Below are 18,249 nucleotides of genomic sequence, written 5' to 3'. Positions count from 1 at the left end.
CGGGGTGGGCCGAAGAGGTGGAGGGCGCCGCGGGCACGGGATCTCCGTGCCTGAACCTCTCCCTTCGTCTCACCTCTCTACTGAGATTTTTTAACGCACCGTGGCCCGCCCTTGGGGGAGGGGGGCCGCGCGCACCGTCACAATGCCGTCTCTTTGAACCGGACATTATGGGGGAAAGTGGAATTGTGGAGAGAAATGACTCTTACTCTGGGATAAATGCAATAGTCTTTACTGAATGCATTTTTCCCACACACACACACCTCCCTCCAGAACTAGAGTTTACAAACGTAAACCACCGTTCTCCTGCGGGGGTCCCTGAACGCACCGCGGCCACTCTCACGAGGGCCGCGCGCCCACGTATTAACGCTGTATTTCCCATTGCAACGGTGAAATGCATTAATCGGAGCCATTATACTAGGCAAGGTGTGTTTTCTGACAACAGCACGCCGGCAATAGCGTTTCTTGAACCCGCGCAGTGCTTTGACAGCACTCGGTTTATTCCACTCACGTGCACACGCCCACCTGCTGGCTCCCTATACTGGGGTTTACAGCAGGGGCGGGGAGTGTAGGACAGTGTTTCTTCCTCTGGGAATGGGCAAGAAGCAGCTACGCTGCGACTAATCCTCATCCCGTGAGCAAAGAGCCCTTCCGTAAACACGGGGGCTCCCAGGAGATCAACACGATCCTCTTTGGAAAGTGCCACGCGGCGTGATATCCCAGGGACATCACACGGCGGGCAGCGGTGGCGGCCTGTGATGAAGTAGGGGCGACCCTATATCACGTGAAGCCACCGAGCACCGGTCCCTGGGGGAACCGGGCCTGGGGCAAGGCCCGTGGACCAAGCTATTTATTCGGCCTTGCGGCCCAATATTCGCTCTGACCTGGTGAGGCGGGGGCATCTCTCGCAATAAGTGAGTAGCCCACACATCCGCCGCCACGATCATCATCCAGGGAGAGTACAGCCCTGGGCGGTGGACTTCCATGGACGCCAGACCCGGAAGGAATGGCGAACGTGAATGGCACCGCCTCAGCCATATCCTGGTCCCCCAACCACTCGAAGCAAGGTGGTGGGGATCGGCGCCCGCTATTTCAACCAGGGCACGAAGGACAGGCCCGGGTCTCTAGCAGTGGCGACTCCCTGGAGGTATGATAACTCTTTCTTCTTCTTTCAAACGTCTGCAGTCTCTCGTGGAATCACTTCCGCTGCTGAAGAGAAAAGGATGATAGTCAGGAGGCGAGGCCTCCTTTTATACGGTGTGATGCATTCAGGTAGGCCCGCCCAGGGCCGGCTACGTCTATAGAAGTCTCAGTGGGAGAATGCTTGCGGGGTAAGAGAGTACCCATAGAGTCCAGTAGAGGGTGGAGCCTGTGAGAGATATAACAGGAAGTAAAAAGGAACTCACCTTGTGGTATAACCAGCGAGAGAAAGCCTTTGAGCTCCAGACTGTTTCAGAGAGAATCCTTGATAATCCATGATATGGCGTTTCATCACGGCAGCATTTAGTTTAGACAGTAGCTGCCGGGTCCCGCATGAGCTCAGCCCGCTCCTTTTTTTTATCAATTTTTTTTTTATTAAAGGTCCCATGTCATGGCTTTTTCTACTGATCATAATTCCATTGTTGAGGTCTACTAGAATATATTTATATTGTGCAATTTTCCAAAATCGCATTGGTTTCTCAAACAGCATCTCTGTATAGTATGTGTATTCACTCTCTGTCCTAAACGGCTTGTTGGAGCTCCTGCCCCCCCCTCCCTATGAGCCCAGTGGCCGTCTGCGAGGCAGCGAGACACAGCGAAACCCAGCCCGAACACACACACCAGCAGCCTGGCTGGGAGTTTGTGTGTGTGCTCACACACCGACTCACAGCCTCGCCGCGTCCCGCCGTCTCAGGGAGGAGAAATCGTCGGAGCTGCAGCTGAGAAAAGATTGAGTGTGAGGAAGTCCGCGGATTGCTCAATTTAATGTAATTTGGACCAATCCACGGACTTAACGTAACGGCTCCACAGATTGGTCCATTTGGACCATTGGGTCCATTTGGGTATGGGCACGTCACTCTACCCAGGAGGAAAAATAGAAATGTCCAACGAGGCGTTCTGGCGCAGCATAGACAGGTCCTTTAGTTTTACTCGCTACAGGGTGTACTTTGAGGGTTTTGACTCTGCAGACTGTTTACATGCAGAAAAACCTTCATAACACAAGGGGACGGGTGATAACCGGAAAAGCATGTCATGGGACCTTAAAAGCGTTATACCCAAAATCAGCACTTTTGAAACAGGAAGTGAAATAGAGGGATATGAGGCATGGCTAGAACGGGTGATCTGTTTGGTATTTTGAGCAAAACACTAAATAGACATGTTTTTTATATATTTGTATATATCTGAGACCTATGCTATTGCCTAAAAATAGCATGATAGGTGACCTTTAAAGCATCTCTACTCGTCTCGCGAGGCACTCTGGATCTCAGGAGGATCCACTCATAACGACATTGACGGTCTCCAAATGTTCTTGCTAATTTTAAGTTCATATTGATAACAATCTCCATCCTGGCTTCATTCACTTTGGGCTTATTCTTCTTAAATAGATTGGAAGTCTTGACAACAAGTCAACAAGCTTGTGCTCTGAAGGTTGTAGGTTCAATCCCCAGACCACAAGGTCAGTTATAAACAGTTTTAGTTTTGGTCTTCCTGACTCTAGCTCTTTATTTAACACATATATCTTCTTATCTTGAAAAGAAGACAAACTATTCATTTGAATATAAGTTACTGGTAAAATGATCGACTCTGGAAGTGATGATATCTTTTTGTAGGCCACCTTTGAAGTTAGCATTGCAAGGGATCCCTCGACAAATAGAAAAAGGATTTCAAAGTTGGATTTGAGTACATTAAAGAAAATAAGCTTTGCAGCCAACACACATTTATGATACTTATAAAAACATCAATATTAACACCACTTTATGATTTTCGAAGCGTAAACGTAATCTGCGGGAATAAAAAGCTAACGTAAAGCTATAAAGGAAATACATCACGGTCTCCTGGCTGCACATCACCCCCGCTGAGCTAAAGGCGTCGCATGTCAGTGTGATGACATTTAGTAGTAACCGCCATTTTGAGGACCAAGAGAAGCTTCAGACATTCACCAGTGGAGCATTAACTGATGTGTTCAGCTTGTGTTAACCACAGATCTTACTACAGACTTCTAGCCACAAGCAAGTAAAACTAAAACTGTTGACTTGGAGACGAGGGAAATGGAAGTGATAAAATGCTAAGTCTTTTTCAGATTGTAGAACTCATTCCTGCACCACTCTTTAACTTAATGGTTTATTATTTTATTCTGTTTGAATACCTGCATGAAGCTTAAAGATATGCCATTCACTGACAATGAACTGCAGTGAGTTGACATCCGAGATATGTAGAGTTACGTAGAAGCCTTCAATGGATGGACCGCAGATACTAGTTCAAATACAAGTTACACGGGTATTTTGCGAGATCCATTCATCTGTCACAATTGACGTTCTCCATACATTTGCACATTGATTTAACATGTCTCCTCTCATCCTCACATTGTCATAGCAGGTGAATCGATGCACACATTAGAGACACACTACCTTCTCAAGCCCTTCTTCCTTCAGACTGATAACATCGAGGTCAAAGTCAGTCCTCAAGCCATTGGTCCGGTTGAAGATTATTCTTCCGGTCAGGCCTTCCCAGTGGGCCTAAAGACAGGGGAGAGGGGGGGGGGAATATGAGAGGAGATTCAACAATCAGCACCAAGTCTTAATCTTTCCTTTTTGGATGTCGCTGTTCAAAGCAAAGCCGCCAAGGAGTCAGAACACACACTTTTTCTTTTTCTACCTCTCACACACTGGTTCTGTCTGTACAGCTTCCTGGCATCTGAAGGTCTGCACTCTGAGGCTGCATTTGTAACCGTGTGAAGGCAATCTTTACAGATATTCAGGGGTGTGATAAGATACACTGCAGCATGAAAGTGGTTCAGAGCAGGAAAAGCCTTTTTTCCAGGTTCAGCAAATCATCACAGAGATGTTCAGGCCCTGAAGTCAGAAGAGTCGGAGCCAAATATCTCTTCCTCTGAAGTCTGCTGTGCGAGAAAGCCTTGTTCATGATGCTTTGATTCATACACCTCTAATAATAAGTGCTGTTTGCATATCACCCCAAAAGAGAGTTTACTTCTTACAATTACCAAGTCATATATTAAAACTTGTGTTGTCAATGTGTTACTATGCAGTCTGTCACTTAATCTTCTTCACAGCTGTTGACCATTGCATGGATCCTAGTCATGGTCCCTCCGAGAGGAGAAGTCCTGCAGACTTTGATGTGTCATAATTGGTATACTTAAATGATTTAAAACCTCTTAAGCTCACATTCATGCTCCACAGAGGATGTACCCCAGCTCTCCTAATAACTCTTCTTTTCAAGACCCACCTTAAAAGGACCCTTGGTGTTGGAGTTGCTTCTTTTTTTTAAACAAGCTGGAGTAAAAGCATATTAATGCTGCTCAGAGGTTCTTCACTTAAATGATCCCAAGCCCCACTCCCCTTATGACCAACCACAGAAACAAAACATGTACTGTGTATTTGAAACCAAGCAACACGTTTTTAAGGGGGGTGAGAGCTGGGAAACGACCATTCATAGTGTTTTTGTGATGCAGTTTTAAAGCTCTACAAAAGATGTAGCTAGTAAAGGATCATCATTTAAGATCATTTCGGATTGTTCAAAATAAAGTTCAATTGATCAAATTATTCAAATCTAATTAAATATCTTAATTTGCCTACTTGCCTATCTCGTCAAATAAATATTAACTAAGCATAACACATTTATATTACATGGTGTATTTTGATGAGTATTTGGTGTCATGTAAACTTGAGTATACTTCAAGATTTTTGAAAAGTAAGGGTTGTGGAAGGAAAAATAAACAGAGCATCAAAACATCTATAGTGAAAACTGTTGAATTTAATATAAATAAATGCATATAGTTCCAATTTGCAAACCCTCACCAAATGGTTTATTTATTGCAGTGTTCTCATGAACAGAGCGTAAGGGAGCCCTAAATATAGTTAGCCTAATCCTCAGCCTTTCCACGGAAAGAAGGTTCCGGATTAACCTTCCCAGATTCAGAAACGCAGCGAACTGTGGGGCAATTACCAAATATTAAGATAATGTTCTGTTTTTCGTTTCTGCATGGCTGACTAACGCTGAGAGCAGGCTCAAGATGGCTGCCGTCCTCATGGGAGTATGTATGCAAACACAACAAAAGGTTTCCATATGAATAAATCTCTATTTAATCGCAGTCCTTTTGCCTCGGCCTTATTTGCATTCTGCGGGTCTGCTCCGCTGAGAGCATGTGTTTGCTGTGTGTGAAGGTGTGTGTGGTGGGGGGGAGCAGGTAGAGCAGCAGCTACCTCTTTGATGAGGGCCATGAAGCGGTTTCCAAAGCGCCAGGGCTTGTGTCGGTTGCACTGTAACGAGCTGACAGTGATCTGCTGAGACTGCTGCACAGCCACGGCCACCACGTGCACGGCATCGTACATGAGCGCGGCGTCCGTCTGCAAACAGAGAGGGGGGGGGGGGGGGGGGGGAACAGAGCGTCATTCACATGGAACACGGCACACAGAGAATCAGCGGGCACAGGCATGGATCTTCTCAGAATCAGAGAATATCAATGTCATGATGGCACAATCAAAGCCTCACATTAAAGCCCAGGGCCGGCTCCAGAGCTCAGACGGAGAGAGAGAGGACATCTAGGAGAGAGATTAAAGGCTCCTTCGACACAGACAGGACTTTTCTTCAGACTGTTCATCTTACATTTATATGCCATATAAATAATACTTTCAAATTGTGTTAGCTGTAATTTGTCCCTCAGATTTGTATCTCTCAAGGTCAACTTTGATGTATTTTTCTTTTTAGTTCTGTTTTGTTTTCTGAGATGTTTATATGTTGTGTTTTTTTATTTTCTACACTTTTTATTTTTCACATTACGTGCAATGCCTTTTTACCATGCTGCTGTAATGAAAACATGTCCCAATTTGGGATCAATAAAGTGTATATTATCTTATTTATCTTATCTTATATGCATGCAAATATTTGCACATGTATAGATAATATGCAAAGAATAAAGTTAATATTAAATACATGATCCGTCCTATACTTTCTAACACATAAAAAAAGCTTCTAAAGTATCCAAACAATGCTACTACTTCATAACTACTACTACTACTACTACTACTACTACTACTACTACTACTACTACTACTACTACTTGATATACAACTACTTCCAAACAATTACTTTCATGTTGTGATTAGGTTACTGATTATATTTGTTTACATGTAACTAGTAATTGTAACATATTCAGTTGTTAAAGTAATCCTCTGCTAGATACTCATTTTCAAAGGCATCGCTCAGACAAGAACTTAGAAGGAAGACCGAACTCCCACTGCGACCAGAAGGCTCTCTGCAATATGTCCTCACGGTGAATACATGCTGGACGCACACATTGAGGTGGACGTCACAATGCCCTAAGTGAGTGAAGGCAACAGTGATATCGGAGCAGTGAGTTGAAGTGGCAGCAATAACCGTTGTTCTCCGTGTCACTTCAAATTGGTCATACGGCAATAAGAAACCATTCAGATAAGATAAGTTAAACCTTTATTGATCCCCATAGGGAAATGCAGGTGTCCTAGCAGCAACATAAATACAAGTCAAGCACAGGATAGGACAGATGTGATGTGAAAATAAAAAAACAGTAATCATTTAAATTAAAGGCGTTTACATATATACAGATATGTATAACTATGGATGTGATAAACAAAAAGGCTCTGAAGTTGATACACAAAGAACCCTGTGTGCTGCCTTTCCTAGCTCTCTTTTATATTAGTGGTATATATTTCTCTAAACAGAGGAGTGCCGCCTAAGCTATCAGAGAAGTGCCAGTCATCCATGCTTCATGAGAGAAGGCTATAATTCTGCAGTTCCTCAAAAGAGAAAAATCTAATTAGTGTTTGTCTCGCTTGATTGAAAAGCAATCAAAACAGCTCTCCGCAGTTGTTGCATGGGAATCGTGCCCTGAGGTGACCGCGAAGCATCGTCCTTCAGGGAAAAAATCACTCCCAAACCTTTCATTTCCCCATTTGAGCTCTGACTGGGCTTCCAGTTTAACTTCTTCCTTTGGCTGTAATGGCGTTAGGAAGACGCTCGGTGGCCATTTGACTTTGCGCGAATGTGTGTGTGCGTGTGTTTGTGTGTGTGTGTGTGTGTGTGTGTGTGTAGGTGTGTGTGTGGTCTAGCATTACTATACTTGTGGGGACCTAAATCTGTTTGCATAGTCACGTGTGGGGACTGGCTTCCCTTCTGGGGACAAATTGGAGGTCCCCATGAGGGGAATCATTCAGTTTAGGGTGAACACTTGGTTAGGATTAGGGTTAGTTAGGGTAAGAGTTAGGGTTAGGCATGTGTTGGTTAAGGTTAGGATAAGTCTCCAGGAGATGCATGTAAGTCAATGTAATGTCCCCTGAAGTGATGTATACATGGTATGTGTGTGTGTGTGTGTGTATGTGTTAGTGTATGTGTATGTGTATGTGTATGTGTATGTGTATGTGTGTGTGTGTGTGTGTGTGTGTGTGTGTGTGTGTGTGTGTGTGTGTGTGTGTGTGTGTGTGTGTGTGTGTGTGTGTGTGTGTGTGTGTGTGTGTGTGTGTGTGTGTGTGTGTGTGTGTGTGTGTGTGTGTGTGTGTGTGGCTTGTTCCACATGCGTGTGAGATGTCCATAGACGTTTCAAAATCAATCACAGTCAGAGAGCTCATTTCTAGAAACTCCTACTGTTTTCAGTGTGTGCCCGCAGGAGTGTGAGGTATTAATAATCTGTGTTAGGAGAAGGTGTTGAATCAAAGGGAGTGTGAATGTATTGCGGTGTGGGTGTCACATGGAGGCTGTTAAGGTGTTGTTTACATGAGAATGCAAACGTTTGTATTCGCTACTTTTCTCTTTCGTATAGCCCATTCGTTCACACGAGGTCGTACCGGATACGCGTTAGCTACTGTCAGTAGCTACTGCTGCTGACCATGCTACAGATGTTAGTGCAAAATCTACAGCTCCTCTACCACAACCAAGTGGACATGGAGAATCACATGAACTACATGTTGCTAAATCCACCGCGGGGTATAAACAGAAGGGCAACCATGCTCGGGGGTCTTCTTCACTGCTTTTGGTGTATTTTGTGGCGGAAGTACAGCGCCACTTACAGGCCCGGCATATGTACTACAGCGTTTCCAGCGCTTTCAAGCGGTCTTGTGCGGAAGTACAGCGCCACTTACAGGCCCGGCATATGTACTACAGCGTCTCCAGCGATTCCGAGCCGTCTCGTGTGAACGGAAGACTTTTTTGACATCGTATTCGGTTTGTTTGCGTTTCGTTTGCATTTGCGTGTAAGTGTGCGTCTGCAGGATCGTTTTGCAGATTTGCGGGTGTCAACCATCAATGATGGGATGGATATGATCCACTTTGACAGAACTACCACTGGTGGTCAAATTGATCACGCTAAATTTAAACTATCTTGTTTGCAGGTGAAGATGTTGGTGTATGGACCTGACAGGAGAATAGGAATCCCCATGATCAGTAGGTTAAGTATTCCACACAAAATCATACAAAATGTAGCCATTGAAATCTTGTTTGCGATGTGGTTGATCCTGTGGTGTGTCCAATATCAATGGGATTAATGCCATGGATCGAGGATGTACTTACGTAGGTAATTCATTTTAAATTATTGTTTAATTTGTGTACTTTAGGGATTACTTTCTGTACTGATGGAGAAAGTCGGGACATACAGCTCTGAAAAAAATTAAGAGACCACTTCACATTTTTCTTAAATCTCAATCTCTGAATGAATGGAAACCATTACATTCCAGTGTCTGTTGAATTCCAACAGTAGTATTTGTCAGTAGTTTAAAGAATTAAATAAGATTTGTTTACATTTACTCAAAACCATACCTATACATAGTAAAACCAGAGAAACTGATAGTGCTGCAGTGGTCTCTTACTTTTTTCCAGAGCTGTATTATGAGGATCAAGGCAGACTGCTTGCATTGAGAGGTAGGGGCTATGGATGGGTTGGTAGAACAAACAAAGGGCTTTGAACTAATGTAGGAGTCCAGTGTTGGTGCCCGGCATGACACCGAGCTATAGTTATATAACGTGGTGTATCCTATGTTCGCTAAGGGGCATCAGGTACACAGTTAATGTAACATTATTTGTTTATCATTCTGATCTTTCCAAAAAACCTAACCATGTAGTTTGGGCGCCTCAACCTAACGTAATAAAAAGTAAATCCCACACCCAACAAAAAATTCCCTCTACGATGATCATTTTAGAAAAAGTCATGAAGTTAGAGATGTGTGGGTTGTATTGGAACAGAATTACAGGTATTTGAAAACGAATGGGGTTAAAAATGACCACCTTAGTGATTCTAGCGTTGAAGGGTTCTCTTTCGTTTGTTAACACTTCTTTAGACCTTTAGCAGAACATTTTGAACAAATCATAAAATGGTGGGGACAAAGACAGCCAGTTCAGCAAGTTGTGAGTTCATTCCCGAGCACATACAGTATGCCTCTGAAGCTACAGGTATGAAGATGGCATCAATTATGAGATTGGTTTTCAAATTCCTGATATCCACCTGACCTTCTCCTCAGGTTTGTCTTGGCTTTTGATAAACAACAAGGATAGGCATCTTCAGCAAGACATGTAAACATATGCAGTTTTAAGTGTTTGAAATCATGATTTTCTTTACGACATATCTGATATTGGCCTTCAAACACCTGTATTAGTTCAACACCCCGTGTATTGTTGGGTGCCATGAAGCTAGCAGTCACACTGAAGTCTTTCCAAGCCAGTCTTCCTGTCAGTGCTGAAAGCTGGAGCTCTGTCCACACTGCCATCCATCCTCTCCACTATAAACCACACAGGCCTGCGGGCAGCTCATAAGAGCAATGTGACACCCTGTCAGTCCCAGCACTGATACTGGAACAATAAAAGTTGGCAGGATGTGTAGAACCGTCAGAGTTAACTTGTGTTCCCAGCCAGATGGCTCGGACTCGGCTGGCATAGTCCTGATAAACTGCCGAAAATATTCCAGTCGAAGCACTTCAGTCAATACGGAGTCAAAGTTAAGAAAGTATTTCATGAATTTAATATGTGCTTAATTAAAATAAGCAGCCATTCAGTGGGTGAGGATGAGTGGAGGCTTGCTGCAGGAGTTCTGGCAGCAGAGGTGTGTGAGTGTGTGTCTGCATCTCCCTGGTGGAAGGCTCACAAGTACCCGTCAGGCACACTCGCAAATGATTTAGCAACACCGGCACTTCACTCTCTAAACATCTCATTAAAATCAATTATGTCACTCCTGAATGAAATTAAAGCTAAATGCTTTAAAAGCTGTTTTTCCCTTGTGTCAGCCAATATGAGCGTACCCCTGACACTGTCTGTTTTTCCCCTCATTGTTGCATCCTCCCTCTCTATCTCTCTCCTGCTCCTCTCTCAGAGAGACTGAGAGAGATTTATTAACCTGTTTAGCCCTGAGCCTGTTTTTCAGCTCTCAGGCTCGAAAATGACATTCCCAGAACAAATGACCATGTCTTCCCTTCTAAAAGGGGAACATTCATAATCTTTTTTCTCAAAGTAATGATAAACCTATGAGTTGGATGTAGAAAAGTCAGAATTTAAAGTAAATTCCGATTGAACATAATATCAATCAATCAATCAATCAATCAATCAATCAATCAATCAATCAATCAATCAATCAATCAATCTTTATTTATATAGCCCAATATCACAAATGTTACATTTGTCTCAGTGGTCTTCACAGTGTGTACAGAATATCAGTATGACAATACGACACCCTCTGTCCTTAGACCCTCACATCGTACAAGGAAACCCAGTTTAAAGGGGAAAATGGGAGGAACCTCAGGGAGAGCAACAGAGGAGGGATCCCTCTCCCAGGACGGACAGACGTGCAATAGATGCCGTGTGTAAATTGAAAAGATAATACAATAATAAAATATGTATTATTGTAAAAATGTAAATTATAGTGTCCGTCCAAAAAAAAACATTACTTATAGTGAAAAGCACCCTTGAATGATGGGATAGTAGACTAAAAGCTTTAGGAATCTAAACTATAACATATAATAAGTACCCTGTATCAAGATTGATGCAAAACAAGTGAAATTTGACTTTTGTAGAGAGGTTTAGAAGAAGAAAAAAACCCACCTTTGGGGTCATTTGGGTGGATTTTCCGTTTCTCTGGAACCCATTGGTCGATTTTGGTGATTGACATCTCTTTTGAACCGTTAGAGCCAATATAATTGAAGGGGGAGTTATACATACACACACACACGTTACCATTGAGGAGTGAGAGTGACACGCACACAGTCGAAAGCTATGTTACGCTCTAAAAACTGAAACCTAGGCTCACACTAGTAAATATGAAGATGGATTATCAGTAATCATTTCAAAGTGACACAGACACATTGGATTAACCTTCAGCAGCGTTTTTATCGTTTTGATGCCATTGAACACAACTTTTGATCAGAAACAGCAAAAGGTAAGACAAATGTCCAGTGTTTGCTCCGTAAAGCTCCATGTTGTGATGTCTGTTTTGCTTCCCCTGTCCCGAGTTCTGATCGCTCAGTGATGATACTTATATTTCTGGAATCTGTGGAATCTCAGCTTGGTAATCGATATCTTGTTTGTACAGATCCAATATGTAATAAGGGTATTTATACCAGTGTCGTAACAAGGTTGTGATTGGCCCCGGTGCAAATATTGTTTTGGGCATACACAACCACTCAGAAGCGCCACATGTGTAGGCTATCAACAACAGCCTGCCCTGGCCTCAGACCACCACAGCTTGACAACTGCACAGCGAACTAAGAAGAGGATTACACCTGTTTCCTTGATGTTTGTCTCTGGGGAATGGGCCGGCAGGCCTACATGGACCGGTTGCTATAATATAGCTTTTGATCTTGGTCTCAATAGCGCCATAGAGTCCCCTATCGGTTGGGGCCCTTGGGGGAACTGTTGGACCACCGCCGGGCACAGCCAAATCCAGCCTTTCCTCCTGGCTGGCTGGAGAAGAAGGTTGCACAGCCACGAATACAGCTTCACTTGTGGAGCTAGATGGCAATGATGGTGGTGAGGCAGGTGAGCTATCGTTAGCCTCCGGCTACGGCTACCGCTGCACATCAACATTGCTAACGTTAGTGCTCGATTTCGAGGACGATGTATGACAATTGTCTAATGTTCTCAGTTTAGCTGTTACATCTCCTTGTTCTCTCTTGTCCTTTCTCTTTTGAGCGCTGCTCTTATTATAAATGCAAACTATTCGATTTGTTATAATGCTACCGAACTTGCTGCTACAGTACAGTACAGGTTGATTGAACGGTTCGCTCGTCACGCAAGGTATCACTTGACATGAAAGGGAGCAAGGTCATTGGACAGACAAATTAATTTAGGTTGCTTGGTTACTTTGAAGACTGTGTGAACCGGTCAATGCCATTGGGGCCCCAAAAAGGGCTCATTTAGTTTTGTTTCGGTAAAAATTGTTTGTATCGTCAGTTAGCTGAGTTTCTTCCCGTAAGTGGGTATGACACATTAATAGATTTTTTAAATGTTAAGAAGCCCTGAGACACAGTTTCGTGAAACTGTGTCTCAGCCCTGCAGGGTTGCAATGCCCCCCACCACACCCCCCCTTGCACTAACCAAGTAGCTCATCAAAATTGCTATGGGAACAAAGTGGCAAGAAATAGCTTCTCACCAGACCGGGGCTGGGGTTATATCGTTTCCTGACGCTGGTTCGCACAATTCTCTTTGTGAATGCACTGAGAGCAGAGCCTGCTACAGAGGGAAGGTACTTCCTTTAGAATTAAGGCTCACGTAGGAACACTAATATAACACCAATCTACCGGGAATTGAAAATAGCCACCGTCAGTATTCTCTAGCTTTAACCTATGCATATTCTATGCTAGATTTGAATGCCACAACCTAACCAAACAAGAAACATCTAAAGCAGCATCTTCAATGAGATTATTAATAAGGACATGTGTTAGTATTCAAGACTAATTCAGAATATAGCAATTCTCAAACCGTAACCTTTTTTTCAATTAAGTACATTTAGAGAGGCCCTATTATGCTTTTTTGCGGTTGTCCCTGTCAAATAGGTAAATGGTCTGCGGCTTACATTTAGAATATTTTTTATAATCGGTAGTCAAGGGTTATGGCTGATTCCTAAAGCGGTGAAGGGTGGTGCTGCAGTTGGAGCTCCGCTGAGAGAGCTGGTCACACCGCTCTGCCTCCTTTGATTGAAACATAAACACCTCCAGAGATGAGGGCGCATTCGGGAACAAGCCAGGGAAAGGAGGTTTTGTGTGTGTGTGTGTGTGTGTGTGTGTGTGTGTGTGTGTGTGTGTGTGTGTGTGTGTGTGTGTGTGTGTGTGTGTGTGTGTGTGTGTGTGTGTGTGTGTGTGTGTGTGTGTGTGTGTGTGTGTGTGTGTGTGTGTGTGTGTGTGTGTGTGTGTGTGTGTGTTACTTTTTTTTAGTAACGACCCCATCTCTGTTTAGGATTAGGGTAAGGTTAAGGGTAAGGGTTAGGGTTAGGCATGTGTTGGTTATGGTTAAGGTTAGCATAAGTCTCCAGGAAAATGCATGTAAGTCAATGTAATGTCCCCTGAAGTGATGTATACATGGTATGTGTGTGTGCGTGGGGGGGTAACACTAGGCGGACTGACCGAAGTAGCCTCCCTCCCTCCTCTGTAGCTTCTCATCCACCCTTATCCTGCTACTTGAAGGGATTAAAAATTGAGCATGTTTTGTTCTCTTTTGGAATCTCAGAGGCTTCAGTCATGACGAGGTCACTCACTGCCATCAGCCATCCTCGGTATTCTCAGCACTGATATGTCACACATTATTTTATCCACAGCAAACTGGAACATTCTCTAGTGTCAGGAGGAGCAAGAGAGTAGCTAAAATGAAGTCATATCTCTTCATGTATCATGATTTAAGGCGCTGAGTTTTTGAGATGGTATATTTCATTGAAAATTATAATAATTCACCAGCCTAATAACTGCCGCCTGCAGACTGAAACTGAGCCTCATTCAGCACCAGACTGTGGGACGCCTCCTTCAGAGGACTCTATAATTATTTCATTTGAATTAAATCATGATTTTCACTTTAATTCAAAACACACCAAATCATTTGGCCGTTAATACTGATTTGTGGGATAATGATATGATTCCTATATACAAAATAAAGACACACTGGGGGTTGCCGACTAGTGTTGAATAAACACCCAATATTCTCTATCCTAACAATCCAATGAAAAGGGATTGTTCAACTATAGAAAAATAAAGTAGTTAGTGGACATGTGACATGTCACATGTGAAAGCAGTACAGCTACCTCTTTTCTGTGCATGGCTTCTGAAGTTATGGAGATTGTTGTATATATTACAGGTGATCCCTACAAAGGCTAACACTGCAATTGGCTTGAATATCAACCAAAAAAAATCATTTCATGTATTTTACTGCCAGATTAAGTATTGTTAACAATTAGAAGTCCCCTCCCTACCTGCATCACCACATATACTGTCAATCAAGTATAGGCCACTCCCCTACTCCACATTACAAACCTCCGCCCTTTCAGGCCGACCACGCCATTCTTTCCCTCCAAAGACTGCAGGCAGAACAAACCAATTTGACTTTTCACTTTTATGTATCGAAATTAATTGATATTTATGTTTAGTTTGAAAGTTACAAATTGTGTTTCTAAATTGTTAGATCCATATTGATTGTTCCTGAATAAGTAGAGAAGTTTGTGTGTAATTATGATTATTAATTGTTGGATGTTACAGAGACAAGTCACCATCTACCATCCGCCAAGTTGACTGCAATACACTTTTAAACCGCTTCTGGATCCAGCATTTAAATATGCACACTACATGTTGGGGATGGGTAAAAAGAACCAGTACTAAATTGGTACCGGTACCTGAATGGGCAGTACCAAAATACCAATAAGCCGATGGACTAACGGTGCTTTTATTGGTATTTGTATAGCGCCCGGTTGGTGAGAAACTCGTGACAAAGTGTTCCAACTATTTACCATGCTGAACCTCAACTCGCAATGGTATTCGACGAGAGTATGATAAGCAGCATTGGTATTGGTACCAATCAAATACTAACGATACAAACACATGACATGTGTTGTGAACCACGCCACCATCATCTAAGTAAACATAATTATTAATACTGAAATAAACACCAAAGATCTGGCTACCAAATCAGAAGTGCCAAACATAAAACTCACTTCTAAAAACAACTCAACATCCTGTTTACCCCTTGGCAACCCCCGACCGCCACCAGCAATAAAAACAATACAGGTGTTTAGAAAAAGGAAATTATCCACATATTTTGCAAGCTAATGCTGATTGCGAAGACATAACTACTTGACAGCCCATATGTCACGTAAATTCAAACACGAAGTTGCTATGTTGGTGAAATAACTGTAGGAGTGTGGAAGGCATGTGTAATTCACAGCTAAGGTGAAAAGATTCATATTTCCACAGGAACAGAACTCTCACTTATTTAATTAGAAACTCCTAGATGATCAATAGCTGCAATATGTGTAAAGTGCTGTTAGACCTTAATAGTCAGAGCTTAATGAATGTTCCTGTTGAACTGCGGAAATAGACTAGTGCATTCAATCTGAATCCAATTGACTTCTGTGCTATGTTTAGTACAAAGCTTTGGTGACGTCATTCAGAAAAAAGACATCTGCTGCCTAAAGGTCAGCTGTATTATAACACAGAAGTGGATATCTATATTGATATTAAGTGTAAAGACAATTATTACACGGCCTAATTGAGTACTTGATTCTGATTGGTCCATTTGGACATTACAGAGGTCTTCTAATTTCCGCTAACAGACCACTGCTAAGGAGAGCAGACTGTTACTAAAGGAGGATCATGGGACTATTTGCAGTCAAATCATTCCGTAAAAAGAACACTGGTCAATTTGACGTCAGCTTTGGGCAACAAATGTTGATTCGCAGTGGAATGGACTATTTTTTCTTAGCGGTAGTAATACAATCATGTATTAGTCAATACAATCATTTTAAATCAATAGTGAATGTCAAGTCGTTGGTTCATTTAGTATGTATCCATGTATTGGCTTAGTTTAATTCAATTCTGATTCGTCAACTTGCACATGCCGGAGGAGTGCACATTTTTGTTGCCAAGGAGAACAGACCGTTGCTAAGGAGGATCAAGGGACTATGTACAGTCATATCAATCCACAGAAAGAAGTCCGGTCAATGTAACGTCAGCTGTGGATTGTGTCGGCGTTCTTTATTCATTATTGACAATTATCCCTGAAATTAACATTTTTCTCTTTGATTAAACTCCTTATCGACAGCAGCCCAACATATTGTTTCAGAAATGCTCAGATTCAACAATTAATTAGGTTATCAAAATGCTCTGTTCCAAAAGAGAGAATAGTCAAATGTATATCTGCCCGGCTTTCATCTTGGAGTGATTTTACCTTTGAGAGGCAGTGTAGATGTTCACTCTATTTATAACGCAAAGAGGTCGCCTCGATGAAGGAGTTTATATCTTTCCCTACTTTTTTATTGCACTTGCTTGGCGATGACTTATTTGGAGCTATTTCTACTCACACTCACTTCCCGGATCGTGTTTATTTATACCAAAACACTAATGCTGATGTCGTGGTAACATCAGACTGCAATGACAGCTCTTGAAGCTAAAAAGAAGTCTAAAACATGTACAAGATAAAGTTGAACTTAACTTCATGTGTCCAAGATCTTTAACTCAAACTGGATTTTAATTGTACAGCATCATGAAGTCAAAACGTATTCTATTATTTTCAATCAGGAACAGGGTCGTTCTAACAGTGTTGCAGATGGCAGACATTAGAAGATCCAGTGAATCATCTTGTGGGAATGGATCTATTATACCAGCATATTGAACTGAACCCACGATGAGCAGCTATGTCTATTGGTAGCACAAAACACTCGGGCAAACGTCTGTGTTGTGTAACATTGTGCTATAAATAAAATGTACTTGACTTGCAAAAATGTAGCAACAAAAGAAAATAAGTGCTAGAAAAGGAGTGCCGCGATTAACTGAATGAAAGCAAATGCAACAAAAACAGGATAGAGGAGACGAGAAAGAAAATCAAGTTGTGAGTTTACTGCAATTTTTTGTAGCAAATCTAAAAAAAGCTAACATGACTAAGAGTGGGTGACCGCTCGATGGTCAAGCATGTTGATGTGTCCTGTGGGAAGACTTGGAAAGATTCACTTAGTGTTACAATGCTGAGTAGTTACTAGGCTCTCATGAGAAATTGTGACGCAAGCCATTCATTATTAAATGAGGGATCCATGGCTCTGACTAACTGTAACAATGATATATTCACAGTAGCACAAAGAGTATGCGGAAACATAACATATTTAAAGATTTTGAATATCATGAAAACTATTGGCTGTTGAAATATTATTCTATTTTCAGGTTCATATTTGTATTTAGTGCCTCTACTGGGACGTGTCTCCGTGCTCTAATGTTCAAAAAGCTCTTTATTTTTCTCATACTGCCTGTGCTGCAGCACCTCTTTTCACCCTCTGTCTGAAACCAGAGCCCAGTCTGCTCTGATTGGTTAGCTGGCCGGCTCGGTTGTGATTGGTTAACCGCTTAAAGATGTTTCTGCCCTTAGCATATCACGTACAAAGTGTTGGAGCTAACCCATAGTAGCGCGAGTGTTACATAGTGATGTCATTATGTTGCGGAAGTAAAACAATGAGTACAATGGAGTCGGTTCAATACAAATCACTCAAAGCCACAAAAGAGCATAAGAGGTAACATTAGCTTTGCTATTGGTTAAACAAATATATGTGACCATGACCCAGATATCTGCTTTTAGCAGACTTTTATTTTCCTGTTCATGTTCTTGCTCAAACCCTGAGATAAACACCGACAGGGAGGAGCAGACATCAGAAGCTCCGCAGTGACAGTGAGAGAGAGGAGAAAGAGCATGTCACTTATTCCCTCCATTAGCTTCATTAGTGCGGGAGGATGAGGCAGATTAAGACCGCAGCGGGCTGGACGATGATGCGATTTGGCAGGGTTATCTGTTATTTCAGGCCCGGCCATTTTGGCGCCTCTGTTGGGCTGGGTTATAATGTGATGT

The 18,249-nt window shown here is 42.5% G+C and overlaps 1 protein-coding gene across 5 annotated transcripts in view; it reads right to left on the bottom strand.

The window, feature by feature from the left end:
* The window catches only part of grik2 (glutamate receptor, ionotropic, kainate 2), a 309,207-nt gene that overhangs the window by 106,141 nt on the left and 184,817 nt on the right, over window positions 1-18,249 (bottom strand). For all 5 annotated transcript variants that reach the window (XR_011644593.1, XM_034101861.2, XM_034101862.1 and 2 more), the window contains 2 exons: window positions 5,418-5,561; window positions 3,606-3,713 (listed from right to left, as the gene is read on the bottom strand). Coding sequence is in view for 4 of the 5 variants with exons in the window: in XM_034101861.2 (XP_033957752.1) it covers window positions 3,606-3,713; window positions 5,418-5,561 (252 nt within the window). In the remaining variant the exon portion in view is untranslated. The remainder of the gene's footprint in view (window positions 1-3,605; window positions 3,714-5,417; window positions 5,562-18,249) is intronic.

Source organism: Pseudochaenichthys georgianus, chromosome 16 (genome assembly GCF_902827115.2).
Source record: "Pseudochaenichthys georgianus chromosome 16, fPseGeo1.2, whole genome shotgun sequence".
In the NCBI taxonomy this organism is placed as follows: Eukaryota; Metazoa; Chordata; class Actinopteri; order Perciformes; family Channichthyidae; genus Pseudochaenichthys; species Pseudochaenichthys georgianus.
Note: the sequence above shows the minus strand (reverse complement) of the source record. Positions and strands in the feature narration are given on the sequence as shown.